General features: G+C 46.7%; 2 protein-coding genes across 3 annotated transcripts in view; both read left to right on the top strand.

Moving 5' to 3' along the window:
- The first annotated feature begins 10 nt into the window (after positions 1–10).
- On the top strand, positions 11–10637 carry arcn1 (archain 1). Its single transcript, XM_008122864.2, has 10 exons — positions 11–165; positions 3101–3364; positions 4195–4374; positions 4517–4722; positions 4861–5025; positions 5165–5330; positions 6442–6589; positions 6697–6805; positions 6898–7102; positions 9945–10637. Exons 1-10 carry the CDS (start codon positions 163–165, stop codon positions 10032–10034), a joined length of 1536 nt encoding a protein of 511 aa, XP_008121071.1. The 5' UTR covers positions 11–162; the 3' UTR covers positions 10035–10637.
- Positions 10638–15950: 5313 nt separating this feature from the next.
- phldb1 (pleckstrin homology like domain family B member 1) overlaps positions 15951–16132 on the top strand; it is a 47971-nt gene continuing 47789 nt past the window's right edge. The window contains exon 1 of one of the 2 annotated variants that reach the window (XM_062961340.1): positions 15951–16093. The gene's annotated coding sequence lies outside the window, so the exon portion shown is untranslated. Of the gene's footprint in view, positions 16098–16132 lie in introns of both variants that reach the window. The other variant, XM_062961339.1, reaches the window with a different exon arrangement.

Below are 16132 nucleotides of genomic sequence, written 5' to 3'. Positions count from 1 at the left end.
ATGGCGTCAGAGCGGCGCTGGGAGGAAAGGGCGGGGCCTCTGCGCCTCCCTGCGTGGTGACGCCACTTCCGCCTGGGTCGACGTGGCTCGGGGCCGCCATCTTCTGAGGCAGGAGGACGAAGCGGTTGCTCGGAGGGAAGGCCGGAAGGGAGACGCGACGCCATGGTGAGCGGGGGGACCTCGCCGGCACCTTCCCCACGCTCCCCTCAGGCCTGGGCCGCCGTCCCAGCCTTTGGGGGACTCACTGGCCTTCCAAGCCTTTGGACTCGATTTCCCAGAATCCCTGACCCTTGAGCAAGGCAGTCGAGGCTTCTGGGAGTTGAAGTCCAACTCCGAGAGTAGAGTTCGGGCTCGAGTTCTCTCAAACATGTTGCTGATATGTGGTCCATTCCAACGAGCAGCTCCTGTGAGGCTGTTGTTGGGAAATGGGGGTCCCATGGTGCACCAGGGTTTGGACTACAGCTCCCATGCTCCCCAGAGTGGGAACTGTCAGCTCTCTGCTGGGACTCATTCAAAGGCCTGGCTTTAACCATGAGGCCCCTTCCACACAGCTGCATAAAATCTATGCTGAACTGGGTTATATGACAGTGAGGACTCAGATCATTATATATACGTTTTTAAGGTTTTTATAATGTGTTTTAACAATGTTATTAATAGATCTGTTTATATTGTTTTGTTTTTATGATTGTATTTTGGGCATTAAATTTTGCCAATTTTTGTAAGCCGCCCTGAGTCCCCTCGGGCGAGAAGGGCGGGATATAAATGTTGTAAATAAATAAAAATAAAATAATCCAGTTCAAAGCAGATATTGTGGATTATCTGCCTTGATATTCTGGGTTATAGGTCAGTGCGGACGGGCACTGAGTCCATACAGCCAGGTAATCCAATTCAGTGTGGATTTTATACATCTGGCCTCAGACTTCCTTAGGTTCCTTCCACACAGCTGTATAAAATCCATACTGAATGGGTTAGATAATCCAGTTCAAAGCCGATATTGTGGATAATCTGCCTTGATATTCTGTGTTATAGGTCTGTGCGGACGGGCACTGAGTCCATACTGCCAGGTAATCCAGTTCAGTGTGGATTTTATATAGCTGGCCTCAGACCTTCTTAGATTCCTTCCACACAGCTGTATAAAATCCATACTGAATTGGTTATATGGCAGTGAGGACTCAGATAATCCAGTTCAAAGCAGATACAGTAGAGTCTCACTTATCCAAGCTAAATGGGCCAGCAGAAGCTTGGATAAGCGAATATCTTGGATAATAAGGAGAGTAAGGAAAAGCCTATTAAACATCAAATTAGGTTATGATTTTACAAATTAAGCACCAAAACATCATGATATACAACAAATTTGACAGAAAAAGTAGTTCAATATGCAGTAATGCTATGTAGTAATTACTGTATTTACAAATTTAACACCAAAATATCACAAAGTATTGAAAACATTGTCTACAAAAATGGCTTGGATAATCCAGAACCTTTGATAAGCGAGGCTTGGATAAGTGAGACTCTGCTGTATTGTGGATTATCTGCCTTGATATTCTGGGTTATAGGGCTGTGCGGAAGGGCACTGAGTCTACACTGTCAGGTAATCCAGTTCAGTGTGGATTTTATACATCTGGCCTCAGACCTCCTTAGATTCCTTCCACCCAGCTGTATGAAATCCATACTGAATAGGTTTTATGGCAGTGAGGACTCAGATAATCCAGTTCATGTATAATTAATTTCAATGATTTTATTACCCACATAAAATACTTAAATTACCTGTGGACATTCTGCCATTTGGTGCTGTATCCAACTGTATCAACATTCATATTAATGTTGTTTAATACTGTTTTAGTATTTGTATATTTTAAGTTGTATTGAAATGCTTTTAGTTGTGAGCCGCTTTGAGTCTCTGTATGGAGAGAAAAGGCAAGGATATAAATAAACATAATAATAATATTTTCAAAAAATACGACTGAAATATTTTCAAGAAATGTATTGTGTCCCCATCTGTTTCATGATTACAAACCCGGCATGGCAACTTATACACCACCATATAAAATCTAGATTATCTACTTTGAACTGGATTATATGGCAGTGTAGACTCAAATAATCCAGTTCAAAGCAGATTATGAGGGTTATCTGCTTTGATAGTCTGGATTATATGGCAGTGTAGAGGGGGCCTCTGTGTCCCTATCTCTTATAAGGGGTTGGTTTAATCTGGTGTGAGCCAACTTCGGCCCTCCCTCCAGATGTTTTGGACTTCAACTCCCACAATTCCTAACAGCCTCCCAAAACTCCTGGAGGGAGGGCCAAAGTTGACCCATGCCTGATTTAACATCTGGTTTGCTAGTAGAACATGACAGTGTCGTGAAATGTCTCAAAAGGGAGTCACCAGCATGAAATGGTTGGAAAGCATTTGCTTAGGCCTTAGTCCGTTTGCATACTGATCAATAAATACAATAGAGAACCGCAGCCATTTTAAATCCTAATGCAATCTCATTCTAAAATTGAAAGCCGTCACTGTTTTGTCCCCAAACTTCCCGATTGATATTTACATACTTTCAGCAGTCAGTAGTTTCTAAAGATGTCTTTGGAAGAAAGGCAACTAGGTTTTTGTATCGCCCCTAAGTTTTAAACAAAATGATCTGTTTAGATATATTGTCCTTTTGAGGGTAACGTTAGTTGGTGATTTTCCTCTGGTTCCTGTTTGCATGGCCCCACTGTATTTTGAAAAACACCCATGTGACTCTGTGAAAGGAGTACGGTGGGGCTTTGCCACATATAAATATTGGAAAGGAGGTCATAAGGAAGAGTGAGCATGCCATGAAAACTAAAACGCAGTGGAGCCATGGGTTAAAAAGACAGGAAAGGAGATTCCACTTGAACTTCCTGACTAAGAAGAAAACCTGTTCAACAGTGGAACTCTCTGCCTCGGAGTCTGATGGAAGCTCCTCCTTTGGAAGTTTTTAAGCAGAAGCTGGGTGACCATCTGTTGGGGGCATTTTGATTGTGCTTTTCCTGCCTGGCAGAAGGAGGGCCCCCTTTGAGTTCCCAATTCTCATGATTGTGCTATGATTCTGTGATGGGAGCCTCTCCTTCCCTCCCGCAGGTGCTCTTGGCTGCCGCCGTCTGCACCAAGGCCGGGAAGGCCATCGTCTCGCGCCAGTTTGTGGAGATGACCCGGACGCGCATCGAGGGGCTGCTGGCGGCCTTCCCCAAACTCATGAACACCGGGAAGCAGCACACTTTCGTGGAGACGGAGAGCGTGCGCTACGTCTACCAGCCCATGGAGAAGCTCTATATGGTGCTCATCACCACCAAGAACAGCAACATCCTGGAGGACCTGGAGACGCTGCGGCTCTTCTCCCGAGTGGTGAGGGTCCCATTCGTTCACGTTGTGGGGAGGTGAAGGACGGGCCCTGGCTCATGCACATGGTGGGGCGATACCCATGTCCCTGGGGCTGATCTTTAGGCTTTTCAGTTCCAGAGGAAGTCCTTGCTGGCATCTGCAGGGTTTATGGGACTTGGCAGGGAAGCGATGCGGAGAAGGCAGCCATTCCGCCTTTATTTAATGAGAAGGAAACTCCGTTGTGGATTAGTACATGATGTTGATTGCTGTAGCGAGAGCTACAGAAGGGAAAGGAAAATGGTAGCTGTTTATATTTCTTTAGAGTTTAAGAAAAGGTAGTGTGTGCTTTAACGGTGTTGAAATCGTAATAATAATCATAACCATAATAAACATAATAATTTTTATTTATTATCTGTTTCTCTTATTGGCTTGAGGCAGGGCAGGACTGAAATGCACCTGTACAAATGCATATCAAAATGTAGTTTAATATAAAGGATGTACAAGTTTCTTTACTATTTAAAATCTTTTTACCATTTAAATTTAACTGGTAAAGAGACTTTATGGACACTCTGTGCAATATTAAAACATTCGAGGCAAAAGTTGAAACACAAGCAGCCTGTTTGTATTCATCCCTATTTCTACTTGTGTAAAATTACTGCCAGGTATGTGTATTTGTAGATTGAGCAGACCAGGGTTCAGTCAATTGACCTTCCAGAGGGATACTGCTCCAAGTGTCCCAGGCAGAGGGAAAGTAAACATGAGCCTCTTGAATTTGATATTTTGTGCAATTTTTTTCTATAGAAAACAGGCTCCTAAAAAGGAGGAATTCTCTGTCTTTCTCTGCTTCCATCCAGATCCCTGAATACTGCAGAGCGCTAGAAGAGAACGAGATCTCGGAGCATTGCTTTGACCTAATATTTGCCTTTGACGAGATCGTGGCCCTCGGCTACCGAGAGAACGTCAACCTGGCTCAGATCCGCACCTTTACCGAGATGGACTCCCACGAGGAGAAGGTCTTCAGAGCCGTCCGGGAGGTAGGCCCAAGGCTTCCTCCTCTGCGTCTCCCCTTTGTGCGGCTAGATTTCCTTTCCTGACGTCGGTGCGTTTGGCAAAGGTCAAGCGCTGTGTTTTGGGCATGTTGATAATCAACTACGTGCCTGTTTCTGTATTATTCAGACACAGGAGCGCGAAGCCAAGGCAGAAATGCGGCGGAAAGCCAAGGAGCTGCAGCAGGCGCGCCGGGACGCTGAGCGCCGGGGCACCAAAGCGCCAGGTTTCGGGGGGTTTGGCAGCTCTGCCGTCTCGGGAGGGACCACGGCCGCCATGATCACAGAGACCATCATTGAGACCGAGAAGCCCAAAGTGACTCCAATCCCATCCAGGTAGGAAAGTGGCAGATTCCTAGTAGAAGCAAAGTGGTTCTGGAGGGAGGAAGAAGGTTGCAGCAGGGCTTCTTCTCGACTCCTTGCTGTGCAGCAAAGGACCTCTTCCAAAAGGCTCTGCTTTTTCCTGTTTCCTAGGCCATCTGGCTCCAACAAGGCACTCAAGCTTGGTGCCAAAGGGAAGGAAGTGGACAATTTTGTGGACAAGCTGAAATCTGAAGGAGAGAACATCATTGCCTCTTCAATCGGGAAGCGCTCCTCGGATGCAGCCGCGGTCCTTGCACCGCCCATTAACATGGAGAGGTGAGCAGCGCAGAGCCCTGGGCAGCGAAGGGAGTGACTTATGGGAGGGAGACCTGGGGCACCTTCTTTCTGTCCTGGGCATGATTGTGCTGCGGCCAAACCAAAGGGGCTGTTGTGACCCTGCTGCTCCCTTCCTCAGCGTGCACATGAAAATAGAAGAGAAAATCTCCCTGACCTGTGGCCGAGACGGGGGCCTCCAGAACATGGAGCTGCATGGCATGATCATGCTGCGGATCCTGGACGAAAAGTTTGCCCGGATTCGCATCCATGTTGACAACGAGGATAAGAAGGGGGTGCAGCTCCAGGTAAGAGGAACGCCGAGTCAGAGTTCCAAGGCTGTGGTCCGTTGTCTGTCCTCCAGAGGCTGAGCCCTCCTAGCTCTGCTCTACTCCCAGTCTCTCTTTTTAAGGCCCTTCCACACAGCCATATAGCCCAGAATATCTTTGAACTGGGTTATCTGAGTCCACACTGCCATATTTTCCAGTTCAAACCAGATAATATGGGATTTTATTCAAGCATGCTGGAATGGGTGGTAGGGCCGAGAGAAGGCCCTCCCCCGTAAGTCATAGATATTTCCCAGGTTTAGATAAAGAGATGCTGTCCTTCAGATAACCTGGACCGGAGCCACATAAGGCTTTGAAAACCTTTCCTTTATATTTTTAGAACTACAGTAGAGTCTCACTTATCCAAGCTAAACGGGCCGGCAGAAACTTGGATAGGCGAATATCTTGGATAATAAGGAGGGATTAAGGAAAAGCCTATTAAGCATCAAATTAGGTTATGATTTTAAAAATTAAGCACTAAAACATGTTATACAACAAATTTGACAGAAAAAGTAGTTCAGTACGCAGCAATATTATGTTGTAATGACTGTATTTACTAATTTAGCACCAAAATATCATAATGTATTGAAAACATTGACTACAAAAATGCCTTGGATAATCCAGAACCTTGAATAAGTGAGTCTTGGATAAGTGAGACTCTACTGTATATGGTTTTTGTGTTGCTGAAGGCTTTCACTGGATTGCTGAGAGTTTTCTGGACTGTCTGGCCATGTTCCAGGAGCATTCTCTCCTGACGTTTCACCTGCATCTGTGGCAGGCATCTCTGCAGAGTAAGCAGTTTCCAATAGACCTCACAACCTCAGAGGATGCCTTCCATAGATGTGGGAGAAATGTCAGGAGAGAATGCTCCTGGAACATGGCTGTACAGACCGGAAAACTCACAGCAACCTATATGGTTTTTGGCTTCACATAGACTCAGGGGTTTCTTGGTGTTTCCTACACGCTGCAGTCGACACAATGGCTCATGACACACAGGTTGGACAGCTCTGCTCTTGTTCTTGTGGGAGGGGCCAAGGGATGCAGGGTTTCTGGGCCTTTGCAGCGATCTCTTCCCCTGGTCCTCTCCCTCCAGACCCACCCCAATGTGGACAAGAAGCTTTTCACCACGGAGTCTCTGATCGGCCTGAAGAACCCGGAGAAATCTTTCCCCATCAACAGCGACGTGGGAGTGCTGAAGTGGCGGCTGCAGACGACAGAGGAGTCTTTCATCCCGCTGACCAGTGAGTACGAGTTTCGGGGATGAGAGTTGGGGACAGGGTCACAGAGACAGACCCATGCAGGCCTCCGTACTTCCAGGCTGGCTAACTGGGGCCCTGTCTATCCTTAGTTAACTGCTGGCCCTCAGAGAGCGGAAGCGGCTGCGACGTCAACATCGAGTACGAGTTGCAGGAGGAGGGCCTGGAGCTGAACGACGTGGTGATCACCATCCCGCTGCCGTGAGTTGGAGCTTCCTCCTGTCTTGTGTGTTTGTGTATAAGAGATGGGGAGAGTGAGGGATTGGGTGCTGACCGCCTGCCTCTCTGCCTAGGCCTGGGGTGGGCGCCCCCGTGATCGGGGAGATTGACGGGGAGTACCGCCACGACGCCCGGAGGAACCTCCTCGAGTGGTGCTTGCCGGTCATCGACGCCAAAACCAAGAGCGGCAGCCTGGAGTTCAGCATCGCCGGGCAGCCCAACGACTTCTTCCCCGTCCACGTCTCCTTCGTCTCCAAGAAGAACTACTGCAACATCCAGGTGGGCAAAGGGCAGGGCCTGGCCACCCTCTTTCCCTGGCCGATCTAGAATATTGTGCTCCCACAAATGAAATTCAAGGAAAAAATGTTCAGAGATGGAGAAGCTAGTGGAGTTTCCTATTTATTTATTATTAGCGACAATTATATCTCACTCTTCTCACCCCGAAGGGGACCCGGTGGCTTATAAGTTATATGTACATACAATATATTATTAGCATAGCACAATATAAGCATCATATATTACTATATTGTATTATACCACTATATTGCAATATTATTAGTAATATTGCATGTAGTATAAATATGCAATTATAATAGTGCATTATTTTATAGTATTATTTTATAGCACTTAAATATCTACCTCATTTACAATTTTCAATCACTGCACTTTACCCAGTACATTTTATTTTATCTACTTGGGGGCCAAATCCATGTTTTACCTTTCTTGTCTTTTATACTTATATGTTTTTATTATTATTATGTTTAGAATGTTAATTTACTTTTTGTTTGTTTTTTCTGATGTTACTGTATGTTGTTTGCTGTTTTATCTGGGCTTGGCCCCATGTAAGCTGCCCCGAGTCCCTTCGGGGAGATGGAGGCGGGGTATAAAAAAGTATTATTATTATTATTACATTATAATATTATTATAAATATATGTATATACAATATATTATTAATATAGCATAATATGAATGAGTATTATATATTATTATATTGTTATGTGGACACAGGGGACATGGTGGAATAATGTCTTCCTGGCCCCCTTCTTCGCTTCATTATTCCTAGCCTATGGAGAGGAATTAAAAAATCCTCCAAATGTCATGACTGATAAAATACCACCTTCTCTTCTCCCTTTCCTCCACCACAAGTGGTGAATCAAAATATAGTAAATGGTGATGTCAGGGATTTATTTGAGCACATTCTGTGTGACTGACTCACCTGGAGATTGTGATGTTGGAACTGTGAGTTTGTGTAAGTCTGTGGCTCCTATGTAATATACTACACGGGTGGAGCACACAGTATTAAGATTTTTAATAGCACTGTTGGGTGGGTATTTCAAGCTAATAGCTGCCATATTTATTTATTTATTTGTGACATTTATATCCCACCCTTCTCACCCCGAAGGGGACTCAGGGTGGTTTACAAGTATATATACATACAGTATATTATTTTATACGACTATATTGCAATATTATTAGTAATATTGCATGTAATATAAATATACAAGTATAATAGTGAATTATAATTCTTATTACATCGTATTACACCATAATATTATATTATAGGATTGTTGTTGCCTTCCAGTTATTTCTGAGTTATGGTCACCTTAACACAGACCTACCCTGTTTCCCCTAAAATAAGACATCCCCAGAAAATAAGACCTAGTAGAGGTTTTGCTGAATTGCTAAATATAAGGCCTCCCCCGAAAGTAAGACCTAGCAAAGTTTTTGTTTGGAAGCATGCCCAACGAACAGAACACCAGAGCATGCAGGATCGGTAAATGTACGTACCATAGAGTATTGTACATGGAAATAATGGAAATAACAAGAAATTCTTGATAGGATTCACAGTTTGTCTGGTTATGCTGGTTTGTGATGACAACTACTGTACAGTATATAATAAATGTTCATTTTTTTGTTCAACAATAAATGTGAATTCTTCTTCATGGGAAAATAAGACATCCCCTGAAAATAAGACCTAGAGCATCTTTGGGAGCAAAAATTAATATAAGACACTGTCTTATTTTCGGGGAAACACGGTATCATGGAATTTGGTCCAGATAGGTTTGCCTTGGCTGTTCTCTGAGGCTGAGAGAGCGTGACTTGTCCAAGATCACCCTGTAGGTTTCCATGGCTGAGTGGGGATTTGAACCCTGGACCTCAGAGTCATACTCCTAATGCTCCCTTGTACTGGAACCAGATGATGTATTAATTCATGGCTTATGAAACCATGACAACTAAAATCTAGAACATAAGGTAAAGGTAAAGGTTTCCCCTGACATTAAGTCCAGTCATGACCGACTCTGAGGGTTGGTGCTCATCTCCATTTCTAAGCCGAAAAGCTGGTGTTGTCCATGGACACCTCCGAGGTCATGTGGCCATTGGCATGACTGCATGGAGCGCCGTTACCTTCCCGCCAGAGCGGTACCTATTGATCTACTCACATTGGCATGTTTTCGAACTGCTAGGTTGGCAGGAGCTGGGGCTAACAGCAGGTGCTCATTCCGCTCCCAGGATTTGAACCTGGGACCTTTCAGTCCGCAAGTTCAGCAGCTCAGCGCTTTAACATACCCTGTTTCCCCTAAAATAAGACATCCCCAGAAAATAAGACCTATTAGAGGTTCTGCTGCATTGCTAAATATAAGGCCTCCCCAAAAGTAAGACCTAGCAAAGTTTTTGTTTGGAAGCATGTCCGCCAAACAGAACACCAGAGCATGCAGGATCGGTAAATGTACGTACCACAAAGTGTTGTACATGGAAATATTAGTAGTAACAAGAAATTCTTGATATGATTCACAGTTTGTCTGGTTAGGCTGGTTTGTGATGACAACTACTGTACAGTATATAATAAATGTTCCTTATTTTTTGGTTCAACAATAAATGTGAATTCTTCTTCATGGAAAAATAAGACATCCCCTGAAAATAAGACCTAGTGCATATTTGGGAGGAAAAATTAATATAAGACACTGTCTTATTTTCGGGGAAACGGTACTGTGCCACCAGGGGCATATTCATAAAAACAAGAAAGAACATGACTTTCAGTGAATTAATATCCTATAGTAAATATGTTTCAATGGATGAATAAGCAAAGTATCCTCTCCTCTCTCGATCTCATTCTCTCAGGTTACCAAAGTGACCCAGGTGGATGGGAACAGCCCCGTGAGGTTCTCCACGGAGACCACTTTCCTGGTGGACAAATACGAGATCCTGTAGCCCTCTCCGCTGGGAAGGAGCGACCAAGACTGGAGCCGTTGGGGAGGGGGGAAACAGGCGGCGGCTTTCCCACGTTTCCGGGAGACACGGAGCTTTGCCCGCCGACCTTCTCACGGGCACAGCCGGGCAGGGAGAGACTGCTTGCTCCTCTGGCGCAGCCCTAGGCCCCTTCCTCTCCTCCTCCATCCTTAAGCTCACTCCTCCTCTGCTTCCATTCCCAGCAGCCCCCTCCCCAATACCCCAAACTCCTCCTCCTCACTGGGTGTTATGGAGCCACCTCCTCCCTGTGGTTGGTGTGGGTTTGCTGCTGAAGTGACTCTTTCCAAAGTGTCCTGGGATGGGGGAGGGATGGGAAGGGAGGTCTAGCTCAGCCCTGTAGAGGAGTCGCCATGAATCTTACTGATCCAGCCGTCTTGTCTGATTTTTAAAAGGCATAGTTCCAACAACAAATTTAGGGGGTCTTTTTTTTCGGGTGGGGGAGGTGATATTTAAAGGAGATTTTGTAACCCTGTCGAATAATGCGTTTAGGCCTTATAACACATTCCAGTGTACACACAGAGAGAGCCCCTGCCCCTGAAACCAATAAAGAATATTCTGCAAGGAGATGCCCTGAGAGCGGTCGGTCCGTGGCTGAAGGAGGGGAGGGCGGTGGGGATGGTTTCCTTGGCGGGGAGGGAGATAGGTTTGCCTGGCAGCCCCGGGGGGAAGGGGGTCAGGGGTCTATTTATAAGATGGCATCAAGAAGGCACTAGCCCAAGTCAGACCAAACCATCTGGCTAGCTTCACTCTCTCCCCAGCATGTGAATATAAGGCAGCTCCAAAGCTAGCCTGCTTCAGTTTTGGAGGATACTTACTTAGGCGAGGCGGTCCTGGTCAGGGTTGGCTTGACGGGCCTTCCTCTTGGCACGTTTCTCCCTTTCTCCCTCCGTTCCTGCCTCTTCAAACTCCGCAGCACTGCTGGTCACAGCTGACCTCCAATTAGAGCGCTCAAGGGCCAGGGCTTCCCAGTTCTCAGTGTCTGCCACAGTTTTTAAGGTTGGCTTTAAGCCCATCTTTCAATCTCTTTTTCTGCCCACCAACATTAAGTTTCCCGTTCTTGTTGTGGGGTTCCCTCACTTCCCACTGTTTGCATGGCCCTGACACTCTTATTTATGTATTTATTTACAGTATTTATATTCCGCCCTTCTTTCTCACCCCGAAAGGGACTCAGGACGGATCACACTACACATATAAGGCAAATATTCAATGCCTTAACATAGAACAAAGTCAGAGACAAACGCAGGCTCCGAACTGGCCTCGAACACAAGACCTCTTGTTCAGAGTGATTTGTTTCAGCTGGCTGCTCACCAGCCTGCACCACAGCCCGGGCTTCTCTTTCCGCTGGCAGGCAGGGAATGGGCATCACTCGGTGCCCAAGCAGCCCCAGCCTCTCTGGTGAAGAGAAGGGCCCAGCGTTCATTTGCAGACCAGACTGAGAGAAACCATGTATTATGGACTCGGAGGCTGGGAACAGATCTCCAGTCTGGACATGTCTCCTTGCGCTTGAGCAGGAATCCCCTCCTGGGCTTTCCAGTTGGAGCTGCATCTTGACTTAGTAGCAGGATGTGGACTATTGCGGAAGGGGATTGAACTGCATAGAATAGTAGAGTTGGAAGAGACCTCATGGGCCATCCAGTCCAACCCCATTCTGCCAAGAAGCAGGAAATGGCATTCAAAGCACACCCGACAGATGGCCATCCAGCCTCTGCTTAAAAGCCTCCAAGGAAGGAGCCTCCACCACAGTCTGGGGGAGAGAGTTCCAGTGCTGAACCGCTCTCTCTCACAGTGAGGAAGTTCTTCCTGATGTTCAGGTGGAATCTCCTGTCGTTTGAAGCCCTTGTTCCCTTGCATCCTAGTCTGCAGGGCAGCAGAAAGCAAGCTTGCTCCCTCCTCCCTAGGACTTCCCTTCACGTATTTGTACATGGCTCTCATGTCTCCTCTCAGCCTTCTCTTGTGCAGGCTGAACATGCCCAGCTCTTTAAGCCGCTCCTCATAGGGCTTGTTCTCCAGACCTTTGATCATTTTAGTTGCCCTCCTCTGGACGCTTTCCAGCTTGTCAACATCTCCCTTCGACTGCGATGCCCAGAATTGGACACAGTGTGATTCCAGGTGTGGTCTGACCAAGGCAGCATGACTTCCCTGGATCTAGACACTATACCCCTATTGATGCAGGCCAGAATCCCGTTGGTCTTTTTAGCAGCCGCATCACATTGTAGGCTCATGCAGGTGGAAATTGACCCAGTTGGTCTTCAAAGGCGCTGCTGGGTGCCCGTATACCTCTCCAGTCTAGCTTTGCTGTCTCTTTGGAAGCATCCAGAGAAAGGAGCCACCAGCATCTTTTCTTAGGCAGCCAGATCCTGCACTCTCCTTTTCCAGTTCTGGGACCTCCAGAGATGCTTCAGCCTCTGACCAGACCCCTTCGACAGCCAAAAGGAAAGGGAGAGGGGAAGCGGCCAGTGGAAACACATCCGCTTTGGGTGATGTCATGTCCCATTATAGCGAGGTGACGGGTCGCAGCATGAGCACATTTATTTCCACTGGAAAACGGCCGGGAGTCCTGCCTGGGCTCGGGAGAGCGGCCAGGCTTCCTTGGCTCGGAGAGTGAAGATGCAACTTGCCCAGTTCTGGCCCAGAGAAGATCCTTCTGGGAAGAGATGGCCCTTCCAGCCAGCCCCACAGTCCGATCCCATAAGTCTGGCCGTTCCCTCTAACACCGTGTCCCTTTGCCATGATGCTCTTGGTTGGACATTACCAGCATTTGCATCCCGAAAGCTCAAATGTCCCTGTTACATAAACATAAGGGACCCAGGGAGCTGTTTTGGTGTATTAGACCAAGCGTGGGCAAAATTGGGCCCTCCAGGTGTTTGGACTCCCAACTCCCACCATTCCTAACAGCCTCAGGCCCGACCAAGAACTCATGACGTCATCCCTTTGACACCTGGGCCAACTTTGGCTCTCCCTCCAGGTGTTTTGGACTCCAACTCCCACCATTCCTAACAGCTTCGAGCCCAACCAAGAACTCATGAAGTTATCCCTTTGACACCTGGGCAAACTGTGGCCCTCCTGCCAGGTGTTTTGGACTGCAACTCCCACCATTCCTAACAGCTTCGAGCCCGACCAAGAACTCACAAAGTCATCCCTTGGACACCTGGGCTAACTTTGGCTCTCCCTCCAGATGTTTTGGACTCCAACTCCCACCATTCCTAACAGCCTCGGACCCAACCAAGAACTCATGAAGTCATCCCTTTGACACCTAGGCCAACTTTGACTCTCGCTCCAGGTGTTTGGACTCCAACTCCCACCATTCCTAACAGCTTCGAGCCCGACCAAGAACTCACAAAGTCATACCTTTGACACCTGGGCCAAGTTTGGCTCTCTCTTCAGGTGCTTTGGACTCCAACTCCCACCATTCCTAACAGCCTCAGGCCCCTTCCTTTTCCCCCTCAGCCGCTCCACCGAGGTCTGATACAAACTGCTAACAAAATGGAGTCTTGTGTCTGAACATGCTCAGTACAATGACATGACTACAGCTTCTCCCACACTAAAGAGGTACAGGCTCTCCGGGGGGTTTGGACTGCAACTCCCTCCATTCCTAACAGCCTCAGGCCCCTTCCTTAAGGGTTAGGGTTAGGGATAGATATTCAATAATAAATTTTTATTTCTACCCCACCACCATCTCCCTGAAGGGACTCGGGGCAGCCAACAAAATACAGCAAAGTGCCGCAAATAGATAATGGATAAAACGACTCAACAGCCTGGGCTTCTCTTTCTATAAAATGCAGCTCGGGGCACCTTTTTGCAAACATCAGGCTGCAAAAGGAAGGCAAAACCTACCCAAGAAGGTGCCTGAAGTTCACCCCCAACCAGACATGGGCAAACCTTGGTCCGCCAGGTGTTTTGGATGGCAACTCCCATCATTCCTCTGTGCCCCCCTCCCCAAAGGCTAAGCCCCCTCTCCTGCCCCCCGCTCGGAGGGTTTGGTGTTTTCCAGACCGCTGACCATCTGGGTCGCCTTGTGCCCGAGGCCCTTCTGACTCCGAGACGAGCCCTCCGGCGTCCCTTGACCCAGATACCGTCCTGAAGCCATCTGTTATTGACAGACCCTCTCCAGTCTTGAATTGGGACCCTTGATCCAGACAGGCCATTCATTCTTCCAGGCAAGGCCCGAGCAAAGCAGAATCGAGGCGTACGAGACTCCGATAGGATCACATTGGCCTTTTTCGTTGCCACATCACACTCTTGGCACCCAACTGATGGCACAGGAGACAAGATGGAACCGTCATTTCCTAATTGGTTCAATCATGAAAACATGGGAAAAGTTTAGTCAACTTTTAGCAAAAACTTGGCCTAGCTAGCCGTTCCCGTTTTTCCCACAACCGGTCACAACATCTGGAGCCCATCAGCACTCCTTTGCGGTCACAAAATAAAGGCCACGCAGCTGTGGCCCTGGGACTCCTTTCCAAACCAGAGAAGAATGGGAATTCAATTGAGACCAGGCATGGACCAACTTTGACCCTCCAGGGATTTTGGACTGCAACTCCCACCATTCCTAACAGCCTCAGGCCCTTTCCTTTTGCCCCTCAGCTGCTTAAGCTGTGGACTCATCTTGTTGTCTTTCTAATAATAATAATAATAATAATAATAATAATAATAATAATAATAATAATATAATTGACTTTTTGACATTGGGTGCTGTGCTAAAAGATCTCATCCGGCATTTGGAAACAATAGACACTGACAAAATTACGATCTGCCAACTGCAAAAGGCCACCCTCCTGGGATCTGTGCGAATCATCCGAAAATACATCACACAGTCCTAGATACTTGGGAAGTGTTCGACTTGTGATTTTGTGATACGAAATCCAGCATGTCTATCTGGTTTGCTGTGTCATAATAAAATAATTAATAATAATAATAATACAAAATCCAGCATATCTATTTTGTTTGCTGTGTCATATAATAATAATAATAATAATAATAATAATAATAATAATAATAATAATAATAATAATAATAATAATAATAATAATAGGATCTGTGTGCATCATCTGAAAATACATCACACAGTCCTAGATACTTGGGAAGTGTTCGACTTGTGATTTTGTGATACGAAATCCAGCATATCTATCTTGTTTGCTGTGTCATACAATAATAATAATAATGAACTTTATTTATATATCGCCCAAGGCATTTTTGTAGTCAATGTTTTCAATATACAGTATCAAGATATTTTGGTGCTAAATTCGTAAGTACAGTAATTACAACATAACATTACTGCGTATTGAATGACTTTTTCTGTCAAATTTATTGTATAACATGTTTTGGTGCTTAACTTGTAAAATCATCACCTAATTTGATGTGTAATAGGCTTTTCCTTAATCATCCAACAAATTCGCTTATCCAAGCTTCTGCCGGCCTTTTTAGCTTGCGTAAGTGAGACTACTGTACTTTCAAAGTTTTGTTTTGGTTTGTTTTTTTGCGTGTGTGTGTTTGTGTGTGTGTATGTGTGTGTGTTTTGGTGTCAGGAGCGACTTGGGAAACTGCATGTTGCTTCTGGTGTGAGAGAATTGGCTGTCTGCAAGGACGTTCCCGGGATGTTTTGATGTTTTTTGGCTCTCCTTGTGGGAAGTTTCTCTCATGTTCCCACATGCATGGGGAGCTGGAGCTGACAGAGGGAGCTCATCTGCGCTCTCCCCGGGTTGGATTCGAGCTGGCAACCTTCAGGTCAGCAGTCCTGCCGGCACAAGAGAGTCAATGATTGCGCAAGGTTTGGTTTTGACACCTGTTTTATGTTCCTTCCACATCCCCGGGTGGGGAAGGAGTTTCCCGAATGCCGCGGAGCCTCGTCCGCTTTTTCCAGGGAGGGGCGAGGAGAGGGAGGGGCCTGTCCGGTGGGCGGGGCTCCTCCTCCTCCGCCTGGCCTCGGGCCTCGCCAAACGGAGGGCGGCTCTCCTCCGCCCCGCTCTTCCTCCTCCTCCTCCTCCTCCTTCTTCTTCTTCCCGGCGCCGCTCGGAACGAAGGCAGGTGGGCTCGGAGCGCGGGGAGGGGGAGCGGGGCGG

The sequence above is a fragment of the Anolis carolinensis genome, unplaced genomic scaffold, assembly GCF_035594765.1.
Source record: "Anolis carolinensis isolate JA03-04 unplaced genomic scaffold, rAnoCar3.1.pri scaffold_8, whole genome shotgun sequence".
NCBI classification, from domain to species: domain Eukaryota; kingdom Metazoa; phylum Chordata; class Lepidosauria; order Squamata; family Dactyloidae; genus Anolis; species Anolis carolinensis.
The sequence above is the reverse complement of the archived record's forward strand: the minus strand, read 5'-3'. Positions and strand labels throughout refer to the sequence as shown.